General features: G+C 52.6%; 2 protein-coding genes across 7 annotated transcripts; one reads left to right on the top strand and one right to left on the bottom strand.

The window, feature by feature from the left end:
* The first annotated feature begins 218 nt into the window (after positions 1-218).
* Positions 219-4,121, top strand: CD74 (CD74 molecule). 2 transcript variants are annotated; one of them, XM_068205962.1, is made up of 9 exons: positions 219-371; positions 1,576-1,751; positions 1,875-1,966; positions 2,056-2,109; positions 2,286-2,381; positions 2,617-2,707; positions 3,057-3,245; positions 3,565-3,657; positions 3,778-4,121. In XM_068205962.1, the coding sequence occupies exons 1-9, from the start codon at positions 301-303 to the stop codon at positions 3,783-3,785; spliced, it is 870 nt and encodes a 289-aa protein (XP_068062063.1). In that variant the 5' UTR covers positions 219-300; the 3' UTR covers positions 3,786-4,121. The 2 variants fall into 2 exon arrangements, with proteins under 2 accessions (XP_068062063.1, XP_068062064.1); XM_068205963.1 differs by lacking the exon at positions 3,057-3,245.
* Positions 4,122-4,639: 518 nt separating this feature from the next.
* TCOF1 (treacle ribosome biogenesis factor 1) lies at positions 4,640-24,588 on the bottom strand. 5 transcript variants are annotated; one of them, XM_068205933.1, is made up of 18 exons: positions 24,436-24,588; positions 23,833-23,888; positions 21,099-21,241; positions 20,262-20,368; positions 19,641-19,986; positions 18,727-18,812; positions 18,039-18,263; positions 17,177-17,446; positions 13,144-13,318; positions 12,855-12,997; positions 10,810-10,983; positions 10,199-10,430; positions 9,887-9,972; positions 8,961-9,189; positions 7,335-7,940; positions 6,168-6,268; positions 5,633-5,666; positions 4,640-5,181 (listed from the first exon to the last, which is right to left on the bottom strand). In XM_068205933.1, exons 1-17 carry the CDS (start codon positions 24,544-24,546, stop codon positions 5,637-5,639), a joined length of 3,120 nt encoding a protein of 1,039 aa, XP_068062034.1. In that variant the 5' UTR covers positions 24,547-24,588; the 3' UTR covers positions 4,640-5,181; positions 5,633-5,636. The 5 variants fall into 5 exon arrangements, with proteins under 5 accessions (XP_068062034.1, XP_068062037.1, XP_068062033.1 ...); XM_068205936.1 differs by having other exon boundaries at positions 5,633-5,669; positions 6,174-6,268; XM_068205932.1 differs by having other exon boundaries at positions 4,640-5,666.
* Positions 24,589-24,643: the final 55 nt, after the last annotated feature.

Here is a 24,643-nt window from a genome sequence, read left to right as displayed (position 1 = left end):
GCCTCTAGGCCCATGGCACCGGTGTCACCAGCTGGGCACGGTGACTTGCGGGTGTTGTGGGGTGGGCAGTGAAGCCCCACTGAGCGGCCGTGGAGCTCACGACTGTGTCCAGCATCATTTCTGAACTGGAGACCTCTGGAGCAGAGGTCTGCCTGACAACGAGTGATGCAGGTGCCAGCAGCCAATAGGACTTTTTGTTTGGCTTCCCCTCCCCGGGTGTCAGGGCGGGGTGGGGACCCGAGGGTATTTCCAGAAGCCTCTCTCGGGGTGCTCATTGCCTTCGGGGAGCCCAGCGGAGCCATGGCTGAGGAGCAGCGGGACCTCATCTCTGACCGCGGCAGCGGTGTGCTCAGTGTTGGGGACACCCAGAGGTGCCACTGCTGGGGACACGGGGTTGGGGCGCACGGGGAGGGTGAAGTGGGCACAGTGGGGACGTGGAGCAGGGGGGTATTGCGTGGTTGTGGGATGGAAGGGGATACAGTCGAGTCAAGGGGGCACAGAGTGACTATGGGGCAGAAGATGGGGCGCAGGCTGTGGGAATGGGGCACTGTGGAGCTAGGAGGGCCGTGGAAGGAAGGCAGGGGCGTGGGGTGGCTGTGGGATGGGGGGAATTGGGTGGCTGTAGGATGGGAGGCATGGGGCGGCAGTGGGAGGGGAACATGGGGCGGCTGTGGGATGGGGGAATGGGGTGGCTATGGGATTGGGAGGGCACGGAGTGGCAGCGGGATGAAAGGGGTCACTGCACCTCTGGGCCGCCGGGGACAAGGCATGGCGGCGGGGTGGCCAGGCTCACAGGGTGGGGCACGGAGCCATGGCTTGAAGCTTTGGGAGAAGCAGATTTGTGGGAAAGGGGCTGTGGGACAGGCAGGCTGATGACGCGGCCATGGGGCGGGAGCGGACCCTGGGCCCAGGTGGCTTTGTGGGGCTGCCCCCCATGTCCCAACTCGCCCCTATGTCCCAACCCCCGCAGGGGGGACACCCCGCCCAAAACTTGCAGCCAATCAGAAGCCCTGGAGCGGTGACGTCACCAGTCACCAGGCAGACGCCCGTGCAGCGCGTCCCGTTCGGGACTTGTCCCTCGGCCGGGCAGAGTCCGCTCCTCCCGGGCAGCGCAGGCTCGGGCTGACCTCAGGGGCACCGCTGCACCCCCACAGCGCCACATCCATGCAGCGGGGCCGGATCTGGCACAACATTTTAAAAATCAAGTGCAGTCCAACATCCCATGAGTCGTGGCCTCTGCCCCATGGACCAGGGAGATTCCAAATGGCTTCATCATCCCGCAAAAGGCGATGCCCAGAGTGATGCTGTTCCCCAAAATCCCCTGGCAGCGCCTTGTCCCCACCCACGTGCCCTTCGTCGCCCCCCCGTCCCCACTTCCCCTGCCCTCACAGTGGGTTTCAGTTCTCGGTGTGGAGGGGTGCTGAGGTTTCACTTCTGCTCTCTGCAGTGGGGGGATTTGCATTTGTCTGGCTGCAAACCCCCGTGACAGGAGTGTCTGGGGCCGGGAGGGGGTGACAGCAGGATGTCACCTCCTGCTCACGGTGGGCGGCTGAGCTCTCTGTCCGTGTCCCGCAGGTCTGCGCTGGGGCGCAAAGCTGCCTTCTCCACACTCTCCATCCTGGTGGCCCTGCTCATCGTTGGCCAGGCTGTCACCGTCTACTACGTGTACCAGCAGAGCGGGCAGATCAGCAAGCTGACCAAGACCTCCCAGAACCTGCAGCTGGAGGCTCTGCAGAGGAAGCTGCCTGCCAGTCAGTAGCCCCATGAGCACCAGAGTGCTGGGAGGTGGAGGGGGAGAAGGGATGAATCCCTCCAGGACCCTCCTGGACCACCAGACCCGGTTGGGTCCCCTCACAGTTCTCCTTCTTTGGCAGATGCCAAGCCACCGAATAAGGTGAAGATGGCCAAGGCAAACACACCTCTGGTCATGAGTGTCCTGCATCCCGCACCGTTTGAAGACTTTTCGGTAAGAGAAGTCCTCCGCTGCTTGGCACTGCCTGCTGCCCTCAGGCCTTGCTGCCATGCTCACACTGCCCCTTTGCCTTTTCTCTTGAGGTCAAGGCCCCTGCTAGCAACAAAACTGAGGACCTAGTGAAGCACCTTCTGCTGGTAAGGTTCCCCACCCCACAGCTGCCTCCTAAACTCTTCTGGGGTCTCTTGGGGTGCTCAGAGCTGGTGGAAACTCCAAGCTCCTGCAGCATCTTTCTGGCTGATACCAGAAGAGCTCCAACCCCCATCCCTCCACCTCATTCTTCTTTGCCCTCACTGTGGTGGTTGCTCTGCAGCAAGCAGACCCCAGGAAGATGTTCCCGGAGCTGAAGGACAACCTGATGGACAACTTGAAGCACCTGAGGAGCACCATGACTCACGTGGACTGGAAGGTCAGTGCTTGTCACTGTCATCCTGTCCCACCTGCCTTCTGTCGAGGTGTGCTCTGGGAAGGGACGTCTGTTTATCAGGATAAACAAAGTCTGGCTTTAGCCAGGCTTGGGCTGCTCCCACCCAAAGGAAGGGGATGGTGTTCACCACCTTCCCTGTCCAAGCCAGAGCTCATGACATGGCTTCCCTGGGGTGAATCCCCCATGCCCATTAATGTGCTGGATCCTGTCATTGCAGTCCTTTGAGTCCTGGATGCACAAGTGGCTGCTGTTTGAGATGGCCAAGAACCCCCAGTCGGAGGACCGCAAGGCAATCCCAGCAGAGAAAGGTATTGGGGATGGGACTGCTGAACTGGGGAGCATCAGGGAGGTGTTGGCATGGGACATCTCACAGGGAACCAAGCCCTCCCTCCAGTTATGGACCTCTTTGTTCTATGGGGAGCTCCTGTTTTGTGGCTGTTAGGACATCACAGGGCATCTCTGCCCACTGCCTGTAGGGCATTTGGGTGAAAAGGCTGGAGCCCCACCCCAAATCCTGCATCCCTGGTTAGACCAAGAGCTTCAGAAAGGTCAGCGAGCAGGGACTTGTTCACATTTAACTCTTTCTGGATAGGATCTCCTGCTGAGGGGAAGGGCCTGGGGGCTGACAGAGTGTCCCCTCTGTTTCTGTTGCCCTAGTGCAAACTAAGTGCCAAGCAGAGGCCACTTTTAGGGATGATCAGCTGGGCCACTTCCACCCCCAGTGTGATGAGAACGGCGACTACCTGCCCAAGCAGTGCAATTTCTCCACTGGCTTCTGCTGGTGCTGCTACAAAAACGGCACCAAGATTGAGGGCACTGCCACTCGGGAAAAGCTGGACTGCCCCGGTAGGTTGCCAGGGAGGGGATGGAGAGGAAGGAGCAGTGTGCATGGACTGACTGGGAGTAGGGAGGAGAGCTAGGAGAGGGCATCTAGGCTTCAGGGAGCACCCCTCACCCATCCAGTGCCAGTATGTCAAGGCTTTAAGGGACCCCAAAACCCACAGCCCCCCGCAGGTAGCTGGAGCTGAGGTGTGCAGTCAGGGTTTTCCATGAGCCCCCCGCTCAGCAGTGGGTGCAGGCTCTTATCTGCTGCCCTCAGAGGGATGGGGGTGGGTGATGGGGCAGGCCCAGGGTCCAGCACCCACATCCTGCCCTCCCTTTTCAGGCACTGCTGCTCCCAGTGCTGCTGCTGGCACCCCAGATCCAGAGGAGATGATCTTCTCTGGGGTGGACATACTTAAGCTGAACGCAGGCAAAGGTGAGTGTCCAAGTGTCCCCAGAGTCCTGGGGACTGCTGGAGAGGGGGAGGTTGCAATGAGAGGGGTTTTGGGAAGTCCTTGCACTGTTTGACTGACTACCTCCTCTTGTTCTCCTACAGGAGAGTAGAAGAGGATGCCAGCAGTTGCCTTCAGCATCCCTGCCCCTTCAGCTCCTGCATTATTTTCTCTATTTCTTTTCTGCTCTTACATTGCTCTTCCAAGGCAGTTTACAATGGGCATCCCTGGGCACCCTTCCCTGGCTGCAGAGCTGCCACCACCATCAGACAGTGTCCTCTCAGAGGGTGGGTAGAGCAGGCTGGAAAATTATTTCAAGCACCTCAGATCCATAAATCCTGTTCTCTTTGGCTCAACCTCCAACAGCACCCAGGCAGCAGTGCAGCTCACCCCTGCTGAAGAACTTAAGCTTCCTTAGACTGAACAAACATTAAAAGCAGCAAAATAACCCCCACTAGCTTCTTAACTGATCCCTGTAGGCTGGAGCCCTGTTAGATTACTGGAGTAATGGGTTTTTATTGCAGAGTGCTCAGATTTGTACATAGAGATTCGCCTACAGCCTTAGCAGTGGGTAACCAGGGCAGAGGGGCTTCTAATTTTCCTGATATCTGATTGTTCCTTTATAAATGATCTCATAAGCTAATAATCTCAAATAAACTTTTAAATAAGAAAGCCTTGTAAGCAACTCCAACAGGGCTTTGTGTGCTGTTTGCAGCTGTTAAGGTTATAAATGAATTAACCTTAAGAGAAAAGAGATAAAGAAAAACCTCTGCAGGCACTTGGACAGCTGTATCTCCACCCAGGATTGGCTGTGTTCTGTGTCCCATTCCTGGCCCATCCCTTGTTTGATTTCATTGGTACTCTGGGGTCCCCCTGTCCCAGACAGGCAGACACTGGGCTCTGCTCTCCCACCTGTAACATCCTTCAGAGCCAGCCAGCCTTGGCCTCCCCTGAAAGCAGTTGAAGTAAAATCTGTTTGTTGTTTTTTATTTTATATTTCATTAAAAAAGAAAAAAAAAACAACAACACAAAAACTGACTCTGCCTTAGCTGAGAACAGCTGCTGGTCACAACTGTTCAGTGCAACTCCGGGGACATGATAATCACCACTGTCAGAATAAAAAGGAAACTCGAGAGCTTTCTTTGTAGTAGCAAAAGGACTGACACCACAAGTCACAGGAGGAGGGAAAAGGTAAAAGTTTTTCTCAAAAATATAGCTCTGTTGTAAGAGAAAGGGATGGCTGGGTGTCAACGAGGGGAAAAGCAGTTTATGCTTTGCTCAAACTGCCTCCTCCAGTTCCATTCCATCTGGAGGGATTATAAACACATCTCTGGGCCTCAGCAGGGCAGGAGGAGGCAGAAGGTTACACAACTCTGTTCTAAAAGTCACAGTTAAAAGAAATTATAAATTATTATTTTAAAAAAAGTTGGAATTCTCCAGGTGAGCTTCCTTTTCCTCTCTTCTGTTTGATCTTCACCCATAAATCTTTAATCACAGGAATGCGGTACCTTTGGGGAGAGGAGTTAAAAGTTAGGGATGGGGAGGAGGAGAGCAGCCTTACAGCTGAGCAGAGCACGAGCAAAGGCATCTGGTCCACTTCCAGGTGGCTACAACATCACCATCTAATCCCTATCACTTTTCCAAGCTCCCTGTGGTCAGCAGGGACAGACAGACACTGCCAGAAGCCACTCATCTCTGCTGGTGACAGAGGTCAGCAACACCCACGCTGGACATCTCAGCAGCTAAAGAGTTGAGGTCAGACACATCCAGAGAAGCCAGCATATGGCTGCATGACATTCCTCACACTGCTCCACTCCCTGGCCCTCTGATCCAAGGCCAGGCTGGCCCACTGAGCTCTTAGAGGGCACACTGTCTTCCCAAAACTGGCCCAGGAGTGCTGAATGTGGCCAAGGTTACGCCGCTCAGGGTACCAATGGCCCGTCCCCACAGGCCATGTACCTTCTCACAATCCTTCAGGCTCAGCTCCTTTCTTCTTCTAAAATGGAAAAGGGAAAAATACATCAGTATCATTTGCACCACAGACATGAAGGACCCAGCAAAGCCAGAGAGGCTTCACTGACAAGTCCCTGTAGAGGTGGCAGCCACCACAAGGAACATCCTGTGGTGACAGTCTCCCTCTGTCCCCCCTTCAAGCCCTTGGGATGGGATGCAGAAGCCTACCAAGCCCTCAGGAACTCCAGCTTCTGCTGAGAATGAGATGAGCAGACAGCTGGAGAGCAGCACTTACTCCTTAGACAGGACTAAGTCCTTTGCCACCAAAAGGGACCCTGGGTTTGACCATTCCAGGGAAAGGAATCTCCTCGGGCAGCAATGCAGGAACAAGCCCTTTGAGTGACTCTAATCCCCACCAAAGCTCAGGGTGTTTTAAAACTGACCACAGTGAACTGTAGGCTTTCCTGTACTGCCAGCAAGGTCAGGACATGGCTCTGTTCACTTCTCCTGCTGGGATGAGTACCACAGCCCAGGGTGTGACACATACCTTCTTCTTCTTGTGAACCTCAGCAGAGCCATCTGCTACAGGCGCCACTTCCAAAGATGCTTTTTTGCTCTTCTTTTCTTTTCCAGTCTTCTTTTCTAGGAGTGGGAAAGAAAAGTCAGCTAAGAGAGGGACTCTAAATAGTCAGCCTCTGAGAGGGAGCACAGACTGGTAGAAGCATCTCCAGTAAGTTTTTGATCACATCCAAACCTGAGCAAGATTTCCAGAGCAGGAATTGGTTGAAGGCACAGCTCTACCTACAGGTAGCTGTACCAAGGGATGTTTCCCTAATACCCCTGAGCCAGAGCAGCTTGATCCCACCATCTGTGCACACACACGGGTGGAATTACATAGAATTCCCTTCTTTCCACCTCCTGCTGCCCACTTGCTCCAAGGAACTGCTTCAGGGCTGGAGTAGATGGGCACATGCCAGAAATGAGAGCCAGGGGAGCTGCTGACACAGGGTGGGCACGAGGTTCAGCTCAGCACAACTACTTAAGTGGCTCCACTCATCCCTGTTAAACACCTCACACCAATAGGGGCCAATAGACAAGCCTGTCTCCTCCAAAAATAAGGGCTGTGTTTCAGCAGAACAGAAACACCATCAGACTCGGCCCAACCAATCCACATCCCCTCTCTCCATTTTTCTTTAAAGCCTACCAGATCCAGCACAAAACCAGCTCTGATTTGCAAGTACAGGCTGCACTGTAAAGAAAAAAAAATGGCCTTTGGATTAGGGCAGAGAGCAGGCCACTACAGAACAACAAGCTGTAGAAGGGTCAAAAGTGACAGGGCAAGAGGAAACAGCCTCAAGTTGAGCCAGGGCAAGTTTAAGTTGAATATTAGGAAAAAAATCTTCACTAAAAGGGCTGTTAAAACACTGGAACAGGCTGTCCAGGGCAGCAGTGTGGTCACCAGCCTCGGAGGCATTTAAAACATGTGTAGATATGGTATGTGGGAACATGGTTTGGGGATGGGCCTGGGTTAATGGTTGGACTTGATGATCTTAAGAGACCTTTTTCAAGCCACATGACTGATTCCATGAGGGAAGCAGCCAAGCAGGAAGCCAGTAGGAAAGTGGGTGCTATTTGCAAGGTCCTGCACCAGAGGCTTAAAGTGCATCAAGAACCTATTGCAAACTAGGCCCCGGGTGCAGATGCTTACTTTTAGCTGCTTTTTTCTTTTCCTTGCTGCCTGCCACCTTCTCCAGGTCACCATCTGCTTTCTTCTTTTTCTTTTTGGGTACTTCTTCACTAGCTTGCCCTTTCCGTTTCTTCTCCTTGGGCTGCCCCACAGCCCCATCCTCTCCTGTCAGCTTCCGCTTCTGAGACGTTTTCTGCTTCTTGTTCTCTTTGTCTTTGCTCTTGGATGTTTTCACAGCCTTGTCTGCTATGGAGGATGGTTTCTTTTTCTCCTTTTCTTTTTTCTCCTTTTCTTTTTTCTCCTTTTTCTCCTTTTCTTTTTTCTCCTTTTTCTTCTTCTTCTTCACTTCCAACCCCTCTACTGTCTGCACTGCAGGGACTTCGGCAGCAGTGGTGACCTCAGTTTCACTCCCTGAGCTTGGCTGCTGTGACTGTGGGACGGAGAGAGGGGCATGTGATGATGCTGGGGTCACTTGCACCCCTGTTGCCCCAACATTGTTCTCTTTCATTGCCAGGGTTTTCTTCAGTGAGGAAGCTTTGAGGCTGGCATGACCTGGCTCTGTTTTTCCTGCCACCTTCTCTTTGTTGGAGGCTTCTGTAGCTTCCTGGCCTGAAGTGGGGTTGTTTTCTGCAAAAACAGATAAAAACAGAGATGACAACTCAGGGAGCATTCATTACACAGACTAGTCACAGGAGGATGGAAATATGCATTTGAAGAGGAGCATCCAGTTCTTCTCCCAAAAAAAGCTAAACTTGTTGGCATCTGTAGCAGAGTCAGAGAAAGATGCCTCAGCCTGAAGTGAGTGACAACAGCCACAACAGCTTTGGCTGTTTGACAAGATGGGTGAGCATAGATGGAGCAGTCCTTCCCCACAACACCATCCCCAGTAAGTTGGGGACTTCCCAAGGTGGTGGGGTCTCCACACTGCCTCCTGCAATCACCACCAACGGCCAAGCCAGAGCCCCTGGGCCCTCTTGAGCCCCTATACAGATAGTTCTGACTTCCTCAACAGCCCTTTGCACAATTTCATGATGTGCCCAAGGGACCAACAGACCCATCTGAACTTCTAGAGTGGGCCAGAGTTCATCTGAAGGTGCCAGGGTCACACCAGAGCAGAAGCAGCTTTCAGCTCCAAGTTTTACAATTTGCCAAGTTTTACAGTTTGCAGGAAAATGGTGGGACATTTTGTTTCTCCACAGGCCTTCTTGCCTGCTTCCCCTCCTCTGCTCTCCAGACATGCAGCAGAGCCCACACAGCCCAAGGGGAGGCTTGAATACCAGCACTGTGCAGCAGATGTTCTTCAGGCAGTGCTTGAGTCCTCCACAGAAGCCAGCAATGCAGTGTGCACTGGCTCCAGGGAGAGCCCTACCTGCTCCTGTTAATTACTGTGGTTAAAGCACATCTTGGAAGAGGCAAAGGCACTGAGCTTGGAGGCAGCCAGCACACGCAGGGTGTTGAAGGAGAAGGCTGTGCTGTGGCCAGGGAAGCCAGCAGACGGCAGCAGTGCTCCAGGCTGTGGTTCCATGGTAGAGACACACTGGGAACAGGGCCCGTCCCAGTGCCGCTCTCCCCTGTGCCACCCTCCTGTGCCAGCATGGCTTTGCTCCCGGGCCAAGCAAATTCCCAACCTTGCCAGAGGAGACCCACCTGCTTTGTGGTTTGCAGCCACCTGGTTGTCATCTGTGTCGGAGTCACTGCTGTCACTGCTTGAGCTGTTGGCCTGGGCTGCTGTCAGGGAGCCCTTGGCGAGGGAGTTTGCAGCACTCGGAGCTGCCTTCCCTGGCCCCACCTCACCTCCAGGCTGGGGGGGAACCGTCTTTGGTGCCTGGGGTGTTACTGGGGTCTTGGAGAGGACCTGGTAGCCTGTGAGGAGGGACTGAAACAGCACAGACACACTGAGGAGCCACAGCAGGGCAGCCTCCCACACACCCGACATACAGCTCTGTCTCTGCTATTGTCCTCATACTTCAAGTGAAGGGCCCACCTTTGGCCACCTGTGGAGCAAGCTCTGAGAGCCCAGGGCTAGCAGGAGAGGGGCCAGCACTGACAGACACCAGCTGAGCTGACAGCCGAGAGCTGGCGGCCAGAGATTCTCCTTTGTTCTCGCCCAGCAAGGCAGGCCTGGGGGAGGCTCCTGGCCATCAGCGTGCACCCACGCACACTTAATGCACTACAGATGTGCTGCACGCCCTGCACGTTACTTACAAAGGGAATTTCATGTCTTGGACACGGTTTAAGTTACAAACTAAAGTGGGGGAAAAAAATCCCTGCTGCTGTTGGCACTGTACACCAGTTCTGGTTTAACCCTTGAGAGGTACCATATCCTCCTGTCTCTTCTCCCAGGGAAGGCACCCTGAACCCAAGGCCTGGCTGCCTGGGGAAGCATTCCAGGTTCAAAAGCTTCTCTCTGCCAAAAGGTCTTGCTCACACCATTGCAATAGGGAACCCCCACTTCTCTACTGGCAAACCCCACCCCCCAGCACCACATCTGCTATGGCTGAGACTTGAGTCTCTCAGTCCTATTTAGAGTCAGCTGCAAGACCCGAGAGGATCCAGCCTGCTTGATACCATACCTGTGATCCTGCATCCTCCTCCTCACTGGACTCTGAGGAGGAGCTGTGGGCTGGCTGGGTCTCTCCTGGTTTCTGTAGGGAGCCTGCTGGAAAAGCAGAGTTCCTCCTGTTAAACCACTGCTGCCTGGGGCTGAGCTCACCTTCTCAGCACAGGCACTACCACCAAAAGCCCTTCTGCCTCCAAAAAAAAGGGAGAGCTCTGCCAGGCTGGAGAGGAGGAATGCCTCTCCAACCACAGCAAGCCTGCCATGGGGTAACAAAAGGCTGTCCCCATCCCAGTAGCATCGAGAGCACCTTCTGGAGAGAACTGACCAGGTTTGGAAGGCTGCTTGGGTGCCTCCTCCTCGTCACTGTCGGAGGAGCTGCTGCTGTCTGAGGTGTCCTCTGCATGAGTGGGTGGCACGGCCTGGCTTGGGTGGGTGTCCTGTCCTGGCTGTGGGACTGGCTTCCTTGCCTTGCCAACGGAACTTCCTGGGGTGGCAGTGTTGGCAGGAGGAGCTTTTCCAACAGAAACCGTTTGCTTTTGGCTAGAAGCAGCAGGGACCTAGGGAGAGTGAGATGAAATAGATCTGGAAGGAGGAATGACTAACTGCTCACATCCATGAACTATAAGCAGCAGCCCAGAGTAGATGGGCTTGGACCACCTTTGCCCTTCTTCAGCTGTAGTGCTCCAGTTCGTGTCACAGTCAGCCCAAGGCAAGCAGACAACAGCTATCACAAAAGGAAAGAAGCAGCCAGCCAGCTGGGAGCCAGGAACAGCAAAGGTACCAGGCCTACCCTCTGCTCCTCTGCCTCATCTCAAGGCATGATTATTGTGGTTAGGACAGAGCAGCTCCTCTCTCCCAGCTTCATTCCCTCAGCTGGGGATGTGGCACCAGCCCCAGACCCCAACAGACCCATCTTCTCTCTCTCCCCATCATTACCTTTCCTGCCAGCATGTTGTGCTCTGAGGCATCAGTGCTCGAGCTCTCAGACACTCTGCTCACTGCAGGGACAGCAGGGGTTTTTGTCCTCTTCCCTGAAGGCAGGCTGGCATTTGCCTTTGCAGCCACCATGCTCGAAACTGCAGTTACTTTGACATTCTGCTGGAACAGACTCTAAAAGAGAGGAGAAAGAAAATTAGGACAGAGCAAACTTGGAGGGAGAAGATACAGAGGCATACACCAATCCAGCACTAAGTCCTAAGCCTTTCCATCATTTTCAGTGCAGCACCAAGACTTTTTGCTTTTTAATTCTCTCCTTTGCATACCAGTTCTGCCTCTCATGAGCCTCTGAGCAAGGCTTCTGGCAGAGCCAGGAGCAGAAATGAGGGCCAGCACCCCGAGAGTGCCAAAAGCATTAGCTCAGTGCCCCAAAGGCACCTACCCTGAGGGCAGGCAGGGGAAATGTGCTGTGCTTGTAGGCTGTGAATCCCTACCCACTGCAGCACCAGCAAGACTGCAGTTTGTAAACCTTTGCAGAGCAGGCACTTGACTCCCTGATTTATCTTTACACTCTAAAAATCACACACCAAGAGTTAATTGGCAACGGAGATAAACAAAGACACCGACCAGAGGGAAAATCTGCCTCCAGGTCCACAAGCCAAAAACCAGATTAGGGGTCAAATAAACAAGAGCAATTCTGTTGCCTCACATTTGAAACCTCCCATCAAATTTACCATAAGAGGGGTTAAAAATAGAAAGGCCAGGGGCATGGAAACCAGGCACTGAGCACAGGACCCTGACATAAATGCCAGCAGAAGAGGGAGAAGGAGCCACGAAGGAGCACTCATCCTCCTGGTTTGTGTTACCAACAAGGCTACATGAGCAGCTCACCCCCTCCAGATCTCTGCCAAGCTGGGCCTTTGTGGGCTGACATTTCCCTCACACATCATCTGGCCTTGGGAAGGAAAAGGCCCCGCTCTGCCGTGCAGAGCCGCCAGCCCATCGTGAGCTCTCGGCCCTCTCACACAAAGCTCAAGTTACAGCAACTGCATTATTTTATACAATCTCAGTAATATAAACATGCTGTACTCAAGGACTGCTCAGGATGGCTGCCTGCCCATCAGCTGGAGGGAGACAGCCTTTCCACTGGCTGCAGCCTCAGGCCAACACGGGGAAGGGATTCCTGAGTGCTCATAATGTCTCCCTCCCAGCAAAGGCATGTGTGGGGTATGAAGTGTGCTTGGCCACCAAGCCCTGGGCTCAGACCACCAGCCAGGCCACCACCGTGTGGAACAGTAGCCATGTTCCTCTGTCAGTGGGGTTTTATATGTGGTTTCTTGGGCTCCAACTGCAGCACAAGTGCAGACATCCCCAGGACAGCTCCACACCAAAGCAGCTCTGGCCCCAAGGAGCTCAGACACAGCTTTGCAGGACTGGCACGGAGACACAAAGACTCCAGTGGGAGGGTTGGGATCAGCTCCACGACACTCAGGGTTGCTCTCAGCACAGATATGGGGTCACCTTCCCTTCTCCAAGGCAAGGGCCTGGCTCCTTCAGCTGAAAAGCAGCAGGACTGCTATGCTACCCTCAGGGCAGATCTGCCATCCTCCTAAGGCTTGTAGAAAAGAAAACCAAAGAACTTCAGAGGTCTGTGAGGATCCAGGCAATGGGTTGCCTTGGAGCTACCCAGGTCATGGAAAGACTCTTCCTGTGAGGATTTGGCTGCTTTTCCAATGTAAATTCTTGGAGCAGAGCAGAGGGGACAGAGTCCCAGGGAAGGTCTGGGCTTGTGTGTGTACTCACTTTCCTGTCAAAGCACTCACAGTCTCCACTGCTCTCACACAGCAAGATTGCTGTGGCTGAGAAGTGCACCCAGAGCTGGGGTCAGCCAGACCCATGGACACGGCCAAGAAAACCTAATCCAGCCAACGGGAGGCTCCTCTGCACTGCTCACCACCTGCACAACTACCACCTCCCAACTCCTGAGACCTCCTGAGTGTGCAGCACTAAAAGCCTACACAGCCACTGGGTCAGCAGCTCCTCACCTGGGAAGGGGGGACTATTTCATCCTCTGAATCTGACTCCTCACTGGAATCATCACTGCTGTCCACAGCTGGAGGGGCTGTGGCTGGTGCTGAAGTTGGTGCCTTTTTCACGTTTGTTGGTTGGGGCACAGAATTGGTTTTCACTGCAGGAATAGCATAAGAGATTGTCACTGTGAGAAAGAATTGCTCTCTGTGGCTGTCCAGAGCAGGAGCTGCTTCATGTGCAGGGAAGAGTAAGAAACTCTCAAGGATGCAGGTGAGGGATCCTGGCTACTACCAGGCAACTTACCAGCTTGTGGAGGCTGCCTCTGTGCTGCAGGAGACTCCTCTTCACTGTCAGACGAGTCACTGCTCCCGCTTTCTGAAACCTGGCTTTTCAAGGTGCTTACCACTGCTTTTTCAGGCTGCCCAGCTTTAGCTGCCTGGGTCAGGTTGGGAATAGGCTTGGGCTGGTCTGACAACCTCTTAACAAAAAAGAAACACAGGCCCAGAAATGCAGTATTAGTACAGGTGTTGTTTAGGAGTTTAAGAGCAGTTTCAGCTCAGGTTGGGTTTTGTTTTACCCCAACAGAGCTGTTACTAACATTCTCACCATCCTTGGTGTGTTATGAGTGCACAGGGCTTCAGCCACTGCCTGGGCTGAGCTGCTGTAGATAGACCCCTCTGAATTTAGCAATATCCTTCTGACAGAAAGCCCAAGCACATTTTACATGAGCACACAGGCTTATAGTGCCTGTAACTTTCTAATAGCAATTCTTTCTTGAGACAGAGACACTGGCTGAGGACAGGAGAAGCACTGCAACTCCAAGACTCCCACTCCAAGGAAACCATTTAAGCACAACCTAGCCACAGTTCAGGGAATCAGTAGGAGTTGGGAAGCCTTGGGCCATCACATTTGCAAGATTCAGAGACAGCATTAGAGCAGCTACAGCCCAGAGCTGCTAGAGAGCTCAGTGTAGACAGAGAGCTGACACAAGGGCTAGGAACACAGGGCAGGCAGAGACAGAGTGCAACTCAACTTGGAAGCTGATTTGTCAACAGATCTAAGAATTTAGAAATCTCCAGACAACAAAACACCTCTGACACTCACTTGGGCTGTGTCTTTCTGTAGCACCTGTCAACACTCACATGTTCCAGGACAGACCACAAGCTGTTTTTCCTGCTGTCACAGGAAAGCCACAGTCACCTGTGCCTCAAATACACAACTGCCAGGCGAGACTCTCTCTCTTCCTGTCCCCTCTCCAAGGGCTGCAGATCCCCCTCCTGCACACTGAAGGTCAGTAGTGGCAGAGGAGAGAAAGCACTTGTGGAATGATCTGGGAACTTCCTCCCCTGCAGATATTCCCCAGGCTGGCAGTGCTCTGCACCCGCTCATTTACTCCACTCATGGCTCATCTCCGGGCTGCCCTGCCAAGGAGTACATCTTGTTTGCTAGGGCAGGCAGGCCGTGTGCACTCTGCATGTGATGCCAGCCTGCTTTGGTGCTCCATGAGAGATTCCTGCTCAGCTGCACCATTCCTGCTATGCTGCTAATGCAGTGATACCCCGAGAGCACCAGCGTAGCAGCCCTTTGGGAAGACCTATCCTACTGTGCTTCCTGGCACAGCCCTGCCATGGGGGCACTGTTTATCATCTCAAAGCCAAACACTAAACAGACAACAGCATCTACATGTTTATCCCATTACAGAACAGCTCTCTGAACGAGCCAAGCACATTTTGACTCTGCTTAGAGAAACAGAAACCTCCACAAGTGCTTGGGGAGGGGGGACCGCAAACCTCACTTCTCTGTTTTGTTTTGATACCAGTGAGTCACAATCTCCAGGAGAGAGGCCAGCTTTGCAATGCAATGCTGAAGAGACACAAGTACTTGAAGCAGTCAGAAGAATTCACACACACTGCTCTGAACGTGCTAACTCCTCTCTGCTGTTCTGAACACTGCTGTGCAAGGGAAGAGCTTATCAAGATCAGAGCCCACTGAGTTTTAAGCACTTCATAGCAATGGTCTTGCTTCTCCCTCTGTGTGGATGCACAGCACAGGGCTGCTCCATTTCCTAACTTAGCAGTGGAGTGGGAAAGAGCTGCCACGCAGGGGCATCATAACACAGAAAGAACTTAACAGAAACCAGCATAAGGTTTATACAGCCTCAGATCTTCCTGGGAGGCAGCCAAGGTCCATCCATCCACATCAGATGGATGACAGTCTCAGGTAGGATCTGGCCAACAGCACAGCCAAGTTACATCCAGGGAGCAGGTAACACAGGCAGAGAGCTCCTGACAGCTTGAGAGTCACAGGTACTAAAGTAACTCAGAGAGGAGGAAAATAACTCAAGAGGAAATCATTTTTCCTGCTCCCTCTCCAGCCCCCAAAGCAGGAGCTGCCTGTGGCTCAGTGAGTGTGATGACTCAGCTCCCGCACAACCCATCTGCCACTCGCTGGGTCCATTTGCATCCTGCAGCACTGCATGACAAGAGGAGGAACAACATTGAGCCACGTGCGCCCAGCACGTTGTAAAATCCCACTCCAGCACTGCCTGTGTGAGCACTGCCTGTACCAGCACTGGGACCAGCGTCTCAGCTGTGTCATGGCCCAGCCAAGGGGCAACTGCCACCTCCACAGGAGGGGGAACAGGGTTCAAGGAGGAAAAGAGAGCCTCTGTCTCTTGAGAGATCTGGCCTCTTCCCACACAGCCTACAGTCCAAGATTAAAAGTTGCTGGCACAACTTCTGCCAGCACAACCCACGCGGGTTTTCCTGGGATGCTCAAGGAAGACACGGGTTCCCAACACATGGATGCACGTGTATCTCACACCCACTCCTTGTAAACAGAAGCCAAAGCCTGTCTATAGAGGCTCAAGTTCCACCTTTGGCTCAAAACACCAGGAAAGAAGCAGCAGAACAAAATTAGCAGTTCCAAAAGAAAAGCAGCTCACAGCACCTTTAAGGTCAGACTGTCCCCCACCACCATTTATTTCCCCCCACAATATGCAAACACCTTGTCAACTTCTTTGACTAAATATTCCTGAGTCTTCAGGGGTAAACATACCAATTAAGCAGTTCAATTTAGGCATGATGTTCATTTTAATTGTGCTAATCCACCCCCACAGGGAAAGATGAAGCAGCTTCCAACGCTCTGTATCTGTTTGGATCTTGCACAGAAGCCAGAGGAAGTTGCAGGATACAGTAAGTCAGTGGTTAGCATATGCCCAAGTAGCAGATGGTGAGAAATGAGCTAAGAAGAGTTTGACTGGGAGGACAGGACTGTGGACACAGCTATGCCCAATGGTTTATCTTCAGGCTTCACTCGTGGTCCCTGCCTGTAGGCTACTAACACGAGAAGGAACAGCCTGTATAGCAAAAATAGAGCTCCCTCGAGGACAAACTCTTCTTTGCTGACTCTGGCTGTTGAGGGGTAAATGTCAGTTTGCAAGAGGGAAGATGCTGAAGTGGTTAAATCAGCAGGTAAAACTTGCTGTTGAAAGCTTCACAGAATCAACACTGCAGGACACAAACCTACCCCAGCACATAAACCCTGCTAAAATGGACAAATCTCAATGGTTTTACAGTGGGACTTCATGGCACAGCTATCAAATAGCTGCTCCTGTCACCTAAAGCTGAATCTTCACATATAATCAATCATGCAGGAAGAGAGCAGCACAGAGCCAAATGTGAGAGAAACGTCCCCCTCCACCCACCTTAGCAGACCAAGGCTATGAAGACAAAAATGTAGAGCCTTGCTGATTCCTGCCTGTCAATAGTCAAAGGACGTGTTGACAAAGAGCCTACTTGCAAGGACATGTGAGGCTCTACTCCCAGCTTCCCTTCCTCCTTTGCAGACAGTTAGGCTGCATCTCCAAAAGCCTGCTTTCAGGGCACTTTCTGAAGGGCCCTCCAGCTCAGACTTGAGGCAGAAGGTCTCAGTACAATGTGCCTAGGGATGCTCTCAGGAAGGGATTTGCACCCCTTTGAGTTTAGCCACCTGAGTCCATTGTGAGCTTCCAGTCCTTCTCCTTTGGTTTGAGAACTCTGACCAAACCCCCACGGGAGAGCCAAGACCAAGATAGCTGTGACCCTGCACACAAGGCCACTCCAGAGGGGCAGGGCATGAGTGCATAGCTGGTATCAAACCATTTGCCTCCCACCTCCTCAGGTACAACTGTGTGAGAAGAGTGAGGCTGTACTTGCCTCCAAATAGATCTTCCTCTCCGAGGGACTGAGAAACAAAGTACTCCTGGTGTTTCAAGGAGACCAGTGGCAGCATTTAAGGGACAAATTCTTGTCTTGCATACCCCATCCCTTGGCACTGGGCTGAATGCAGCACCTACCTTCTGGCTGATGGGCACAGGGAGATCCTCCTCTTCACTGGCTGACGAGGCAGAGCTCTCCACTGGCTTTATACTTTCAGCAGGCTTCGTGGGAGCAGCAGTCCTTCCCAGTGAGGTTTCAGCCTGCTTTGGCACTGTTGGTTTTGGTGCTGTCTTCCCTTGGGACAGTGGAAGTGTTTTTGCTGGAGCTGCTTTGACAGAGAGTGATGCTGCTGGTGTAGGTTTCACTGGGGATGGGATGGCCTGGGAGGATTTTGGAGGTGGCTTTGTCTGGACAAGATATGAACAAGAGTGAAATAGGGCAAGTCCCACAGCAGCATAATTCATTTGCTCAGACTATAATCAAGGGAATAAATTTCAGAACCCCCTGGGAAAGGCAAACACTGAAGAAAGATTAGTGACTGGCAGGACACAAGGAATTCTTTAATCTAGCTTTCTTCATCAATCTGCTGCTACTACCAGTCCCCCCCAGTGAGGTACAAGGCAGCACTTCGCACTCTCCACAGCAGGGAAGCTGAGTTGCACTACAGTTTGACAAATTAGACATTATTTATTGTAATTTATACCTGAGAAGCAAATTCCACCATGATAATTTGCCTCTTCAGGTGGGAAAAGAATCACTGCGTTTTGTTTTTTTTTTTTTCTTTTAAAAGTACTGATGGATTTTTCTAAGAAAGGCACAATTGGTTGATTAAAGCTCAGAGCAAAGACACGGAGGTGCCTTTTAACACCTCACGCCTCCTTCCTCCCACCCCCAACATGACTTCGCTACACACTACATGCATCTACAAAATTTTCTTTTCACTGCAGTTCCTAGCCCTGAGATGCATGCAAGGAGAGAGAGGATCTCAGAGACACGCACTTGGGTTACTAATGGAGGTTCTTCATCTTCACTGTCCGAGGAGCTGCTGCTCTCTGAAGTGTCATTGGGCTGTGCAGCCCCAGGAACCGTTGTCAGTGCTGGTTTGGCCTGGCTTACTGCCGGTGCTGTTTGCTTCACTGCATTCTTCTTCAGGGACACTGGAGCAACAGGTGCACTTTTCACAGGTGCTGCATTAGACCGCACTTTTTTCACAGCTGGCTTGGACTGGGAACAGAGGGAACAGAAGGGAACAGTAGAATCAGGTAACACCTCAGAAGAAAATGGTTGAAAGCTCTAACTGCATGGAATCTGTTTTAAAGCCAGCTACCTTGCTAATTTTGACCAGTACAGACTTTTTCAGACCCATGAGCTGTGGAATACATGAAGCAAGTAATTTTCTCCATGGACTGCCTGACTATATCCATCAAACTGCATACTAATCACCTCCTACAGATCCAAGGATCTCCCTCAGCTTCAGGCACTAGAAGAAACTGGAATAGAATGGTTGATGTCAGCAGGGTTTAGTGGGGCTCTCAGCCACTAGCATGTGCTCTGCTCTTGGGTTTGGGGATCTCACACACCCAAGGTAAGGGATGCTGTAAGAATACAGCACTGCAGCATTTCCTCTCTTCTTTTGAAGAAGGGAAGTGATTTCCTAGGGCCAAAGAATCCATGCTGGAGAGGTTACCTGGATGGCTGGAATTGCCAGCTCCTCCTCAGAGGATGTGTCCTCACTTGATTCCTCACTGCTGCTCTCAGCCCCAGCTGCCGGCTCTGAAACACAAGCGAGGAGATGTCACAGCTGCTGCCTGCTCTGAGCCCCCAGAGCGTGATGCTAATGTGGCTTTTGAAGTCAGGGAAGCAAAACAAGCCACAGAGAGGGCTAAGGGGATTTGGAGGAAGAGGACCTAGCCTTGCTGAAAACATCGATGGCCTGCTGGGAATAGCTTCTCCAGACAAATTCTGGCCCACAAACACCTCTCCTCGAGTGGAAGAAGAGATGGGAAATGCTTCCTGGCCACCCTCTGACCCTATGGGGTGCTGCCCAGCCACACACAGCTCCCTGCAGGGGCACCCAGCCTGGCTGGGCCTCCTCTGGATAAGAGCCAAGGGAAGGATCATTTCCAGAACTTCAATGATCTATTTCTCACCCTCCTCCTCCAACACACAGAGACACACTTCAAAGCATTTAAAGATTTCCCTGAAGACTTCAAACCCCAAAATGAATCACTTTGCCATCGGGAATAAAAAGAAAACACTGGAGGGTCTTTCCATAAAGCTGAAAGTATCAGCAGCATTAGTACTGCACCTCCTCCGGACATGCTACACTGTTAGCCCCAACCCCTGGGTACGTGCTGGGTGCTGCCAGACATCTTAGCACAGGATCTGCTGCTTGAAATGGGAGCAAGCATGCTGGATTCATCCCACGGAGCTCCAGAGCTGGCTGCTTTGCAATGTTCTAGCAGCCTCCCCAAGGAACAAGCATCACTCTGAGCTTTCCAGCAAGGGAGCTGAAAGGAACATGCTGAAGGCACGTCTCTGATCCAATCTGCAGCAGAGCTGGAGCTCACACACATCTACACCACCCTGCAACCTCCTTACCTGCTTTGGGGGCTGGGGCCTTCACAGTTGGTGTCTCCTCTTCCTCCTCACTCTCAGATGAGGAGCTGCTGCTGCTGGAACTTTCCAGTGCTGTGGTCGTTACTGGTGCTTTGGTTTGTCCTACTTTGGCCACAGCTGCTGTGGCATGTCCAGGCTTCCCAGGACCAGGCAGTTTCTGGGCCTTGGCTGGGGTTGGAGCTGCAGCTGGGGCATTGGGCTGCTGCTTGTTAGAGAGCACAGTTCTGTCAGCAGCAGAGAGCCCCTCTGCTCTGCCTGCTGGGGCAGCAGGCTTGGGAGGAGAATGCAGGGAGTTGGCAGCTTTGCCACCCACCACAGCTGCTGTCACCTATGGGAAATAAAGGAATTTAGAAGGCTACACACAGATGAGGAGCTGAACTGGAGACAATGTACCTGCAACAGTAATGTGGCAACAAGGCAAGCCATAGAGCTCTTCAAGGCAGTGTTTGGGGACAGATATCTAAGAAAAGGCTTATGGCAGCATAGGAGGATCATTTAAACATGATTTCCACCCCAGAACACAATTCTACACATGCTGAGGAGTCTGGGACAGTCCTGGCCTCAGAGCACCACCAGCCTTCAAAACCAGGAGCATTGCCTTACCGTCACGGCACCTTTCCCAGCTGGAGCCTCCTCTTCCGACGAGGACTCATCTTCCTCACTGCTTTCTATATTCACTACAGAGTTCGTGGCCAGAGAAAGGCTGGCTGCTGCACAGGAGAGAGCCACAGGACAGCTGTGTGAGTATGGTTCTCACACCAGCATGGTCTCTGGTTTGCAGGAGGGCCCCAGCAGCAGGGCAGGGTCCCATCTGCACACCTGACCCAAGGCCATCAACACTGCTGTCCCTGTGACAGGCAAGTACTTCACTTCTCCACCCCATCCCTCTCCCACCCACCAAGACAGGGAATCTGTCAAGATCTGCACTTTTCTAAAGGCTGGTCTACAGCAGATCAGACTGATCTGCCAAAATATATCAGACACAAATTTTTGTTAGACTCTGCAAGCTAACACCTCTCACATCAGCTGCACACAAGATCTGTCCCCACCTCAGACAGAGGGCACTGGCCTTCCAGACCACCTAACAAGACCTTCCCTGACCCAGGAAACAGGCCTTCTTTTACTGGCCCAACACACACCTGGGACCAACTAGAAGGTGCTCCACAGTGGGCAGAAAGAGGTTCCCAAAGCTTCATCTGAGCAACAACACCCATCCCTCCCCAATGAATCATAACAGGTTTTTTCTAGCTTCAGCAGACATCTGTGCTCCTCAGAAACTCTACATGAGAAGGGGATGCTAAATTAGTTGTCCTATTTTTCTGTGAGCACAAACAAATAGCCATCACTTTGCAAGCATTTCTCCAGCCAAGCAAGCTGGGCTGCTCCTACACAAGTCTCCAGTCCTACTCTGTCAACTCCAGGGAGATAAAAGTCTCCTACCATTTGCAGCTTTTGCCTTCTCTTTCTCATCCTCTTCTTTCTCTGAGCTCTCGGAGCTGCTCACGGGATCAGGAACTCTGATCTTTTCTGGGATCGCTGCCTCCTCATCACTCACATTTCTTCTCTTGGAATTTGGTGGAGTTCTGAGGGAAGACAATGGGTGTCAAGATGGGGAAAAAATATCTTGAACAAATTAGAATATAATTATTCATTTACTCTCAGATCAGGCTCCAGCCTAAGAATAGGCAGGGTAATTTCTCTACAGAGGAATTCCTGAGGGGGTGGGAAATACTTCTCTAACCTCCAAGGGACATTTCCAGTCCTCAGTAAACTTCCAAGAGCAATATATTCCTGCAGCACTCAGGAGAAATACTGAACCTACATGATTTTTCTGTGCCCTAGGCAGACTCTTTCTAACTTTAGCAGAGAAATAAAAACATACACAGTCAGGCTGGTGCTTAATGTAAGGCATCCTACAGAAAAAATTCCTTCTCCAGGGGCAGCTACAGTCTCAGAGTAAGCGTAGCCTCAGGGTTAGGGCAGATATTCCCAAAATAACAGGTCCTGGTATTCCACAGGGCCAGGAGAAGCCAATCTGAAGGGTACAAAAGCCATTTGAACTTGGGCTCCCAAGTCAAAAGGAAAGTCATGTTGCAGAGAGGTTTAAGAAAGGAAGTGGCTGGACCTAAAGAAGATGTGTTAGAAAAAGATGAGGAAGAGGCCACATAAGTATTAAACACTTAAGCTGCTCAATTGGGTTAAAACATTAAGCTGGAGAAAGATTTCTCCAGGCTCTAAATCCTACCTGTACCAGAACAGATGACAAAGTTACCCATGTTTTCATTTGAGAATTAAAGACAACACATTTGCTTCATTACAAGGGTAACACTGGGAACATGCCGTGTGACTTACACATGCAATGCTTCTAAGCCCTGGGACACAGAGTTATCAGAAGCAAATATCCTCACTTCTGGGCCAGTTTAGCTCATTTTATTTGTTAATCTGTTTTAAAAACAAGATAGTTTAACAATTTGATGAGTAACGATTGTGCTTGGTGTCAGTGTTCTGGCAGCACAGCTGTAACAGCAAGTTTTGTCGAAGCAGGCTAAGCCAAAGGCATGTTTGCTCTTAGAAAGTCCTGCAACTCCAATAATCCTTTTAATAAAGCAACAGGGCAGCCCACACAGGCAGCTCTGATCCTGCAACACCATCCTGGTCCAGTGGCAGCTGACAGCACAGCACAGACTGATGTGAGAATTTGTTGTGAGTGACCAGGAGCTCAGGGATACCCCGAGGGGAAGAAATGGTGTCTGCTAGCACTATCCCTGTGGCATTCTGGAATATCTGAGGCCTGCAGGGCTCAGGCTGCTCCTAGGACTGAGCTAGTCCAGCTTTCCCCAGCTCCCAGGCACCCTTCCACCCCCTCTCTGCAACCTCCAAGAGTAAATGCAGCTCTGGAGGGAGGCCACTTCTGGAACTGCAAGTCTCAGCTTTAGGCTCAGTGTGGAAGAGTTTCTGGAGAACAGCTGCAGGGGTGGTCTTGGTGAGAAGGGCAAGAGCCACAGGGTAGATTAAGGAAGGACATTTTTGGGCCAAAAGCCTATGAGCAACAGGGTGTGATAAAGACAGCTCACTCACAGGATAAAGATACTGGCAAACACATCCCTCATTCTGACTCCCAAGCAGGTAGAACTCTGACCAGGAATAACAGATGTGGGGCAGGACCAGAACAGAAGGGTGATGCTGAAGAAAGAAGAATTAAACCTGATGCAAATGCCCTGTTGCCCCTCAAGTTAAAAAGTAACAGTGTCTGGGAGGGTTTGCTGCAGCAGGCAGGATAACCAGCACGTGGGAAGGTCACCATCAGCACCCACGAGAGCAACAAACTGCGAGAGGAACTGCAAACCTATTTCTATGCTTCTAGATCCAGCCTTTCTCCTGCTCAGGTATGGAGGACAAGAGCAAGGCACGAGGCACTGAGCAGAAACACCTTTGAAAAAACACTTCCCAAGGCTGCCGGCACAGCCACGCTAAGGAGAGCCTCATTCCAGAGCTCCCAAAGCCACGGACTCCCAGATAACCCAGCACTGAGGCTGCCACAGGCCTCGGCAGTGCTGCACTCCAAGAGCCAACCAAAGCACAGGCTGGGTGCAAATATCACAGACGGGAAGGCTCCCTCCTGCAGACCTTCAAACGGGGGATAACGGCGCCGGAAAGCGTTTGGAACACGTAAGGACTTGAAAGGACAGGCTGAAACCAGGAGATTTCCTCTGAGTCAGATCATCTGTGATCTATGCCAAGGTTTAAGTCCGTGTAAGAGCTCTGGCATTTCAGCACCTGCTCAACTTCTCTGTTCTCGGGTCAATAATCCTGCAAAGCACGTGGCTCTGAAAAGAAAGTGAAACAGAACTGGGGAAGAGATTTCTTACAGTAAAGCACGACTCTGAGCTCCACAGCACTCCAGCATCAGCCAGCACAAACAGCATCAGCTACTCAAAACTAAAGTAACAACTTATCTCCAAGCTCAGGAAGTTTTAAACCAGCATAATCCTGAACATTTGAAAGGAATCGCTGTGAAACCAGGGGTTAGGAGAAAATTTCTTCTGAGCAGAGTTATCATCAGAAATCCTCCGACAACATGGAATTCCAACAAATAAAAATCACACGTGCCACGCAGCCTAGACGTCAGCATAGTCTGGAATCTATCTGATACTCATTCTCTCCTGTGACTTACTTTTCCCAGTGGGTAAAGATGTCCTCGAGAGAGGTCGAGAGGGAAGGGAGCAATTTCTGTGGAAGCAGAGCGAACACCAGTCAAGCACCGGCCCACGTGTGACCCAATTTCGAGATGTGCCCACCGGACAGAAGCAGCGACCGCGGGGGCCCATCCAAACCTCCCCGGGAAAACGGGACCGCGTCTCCCTGCACACACCTCCCGGTGAATCCCTCCCACTCCCCGCCCCGCTGCACCCAGGGCCGCGTGTTTCCGTGGAGACTTCTCCCGGAGCAGCACGTGTTCGGGGAGCACCAGCCCCCCGGTACGGGAGGCTCTACCGGGTGGGCTGCCAGCTTTCTCCCCGGCCGGCTCGGGGCTGGGACGGCCCGCGGGCACCGGGAGCATCCCGGGTGCCGGAACGCCACGTGGGTCCAGCGTGGACCCGCGGGCCGGCGTGGAGCCACGGGACCGCGGCGCGCCCAGCACCGACGTGGCGCTCCCGGTGGTCGGTGAGGGCGCGAAACGGGACCGGGCCCTGCGGCTCCGCCGAGGCCCGCGCTCCGGGACCGCCCCCCTTCCCCCCGCTGTCTCCCCCGCGGCCCGGGCTCGGCCGCCCGTTACCTGCCCGCTCTGCGCCTGCAGCTCCCGGGCGGCCCGCGCGAAGCCGCCGCGGAGCAGGTGCTGGTGGATGAGGGCGAGCAGCTCCCGCCCGCCGCCGCCGTCGGCGGCCATGGCGCGGCCCGCGTGCCGCGCCGGAGAGACGCCACTTCCGTTTCCGCCGCGCGGCCCCATGGGAAACGTAGTGCCGGGAGTGTCCGGGGGGCGCCCC

The sequence above is a fragment of the Anomalospiza imberbis genome, chromosome 15 (assembly GCF_031753505.1).
Source record: "Anomalospiza imberbis isolate Cuckoo-Finch-1a 21T00152 chromosome 15, ASM3175350v1, whole genome shotgun sequence".
Classification (NCBI taxonomy): Eukaryota; Metazoa; Chordata; class Aves; order Passeriformes; family Viduidae; genus Anomalospiza; species Anomalospiza imberbis.
This window is presented reverse-complemented; position numbering and strand designations above follow the sequence as displayed.

Excerpts from the sequence above, each read along its gene's own strand:
- CD74 (XM_068205962.1), top strand. The coding sequence starts at position 301 with ATGGCTGAGGAGCAGCGGGACCTCATCTCTGACCGCGGCAGCGGTGTG. Across the intron at positions 1,967-2,055 it reads CACCGTTTGAAGACTTTTCG|GTCAAGGCCCCTGCTAGCAA; the intron begins GTAAGAGAAGTC and ends TTTTCTCTTGAG. Across the intron at positions 2,708-3,056 it reads GGCAATCCCAGCAGAGAAAG|TGCAAACTAAGTGCCAAGCA; the intron begins GTATTGGGGATG and ends CTGTTGCCCTAG.
- TCOF1 (XM_068205932.1), bottom strand. The coding sequence starts at position 24,546 with ATGGCCGCCGACGGCGGCGGCGGGCGGGAGCTGCTCGCCCTCATCCAC. Across the intron at positions 23,889-24,435 it reads TGCAGGCGCAGAGCGGGCAG|AAATTGCTCCCTTCCCTCTC; the intron begins GTAACGGGCGGC and ends CTGCTTCCACAG. Across the intron at positions 13,319-17,176 it reads CTGTGCCCATCAGCCAGAAG|AGGTTGTCAGACCAGCCCAA; the intron begins GTAGGTGCTGCA and ends TTTTTTGTTAAG.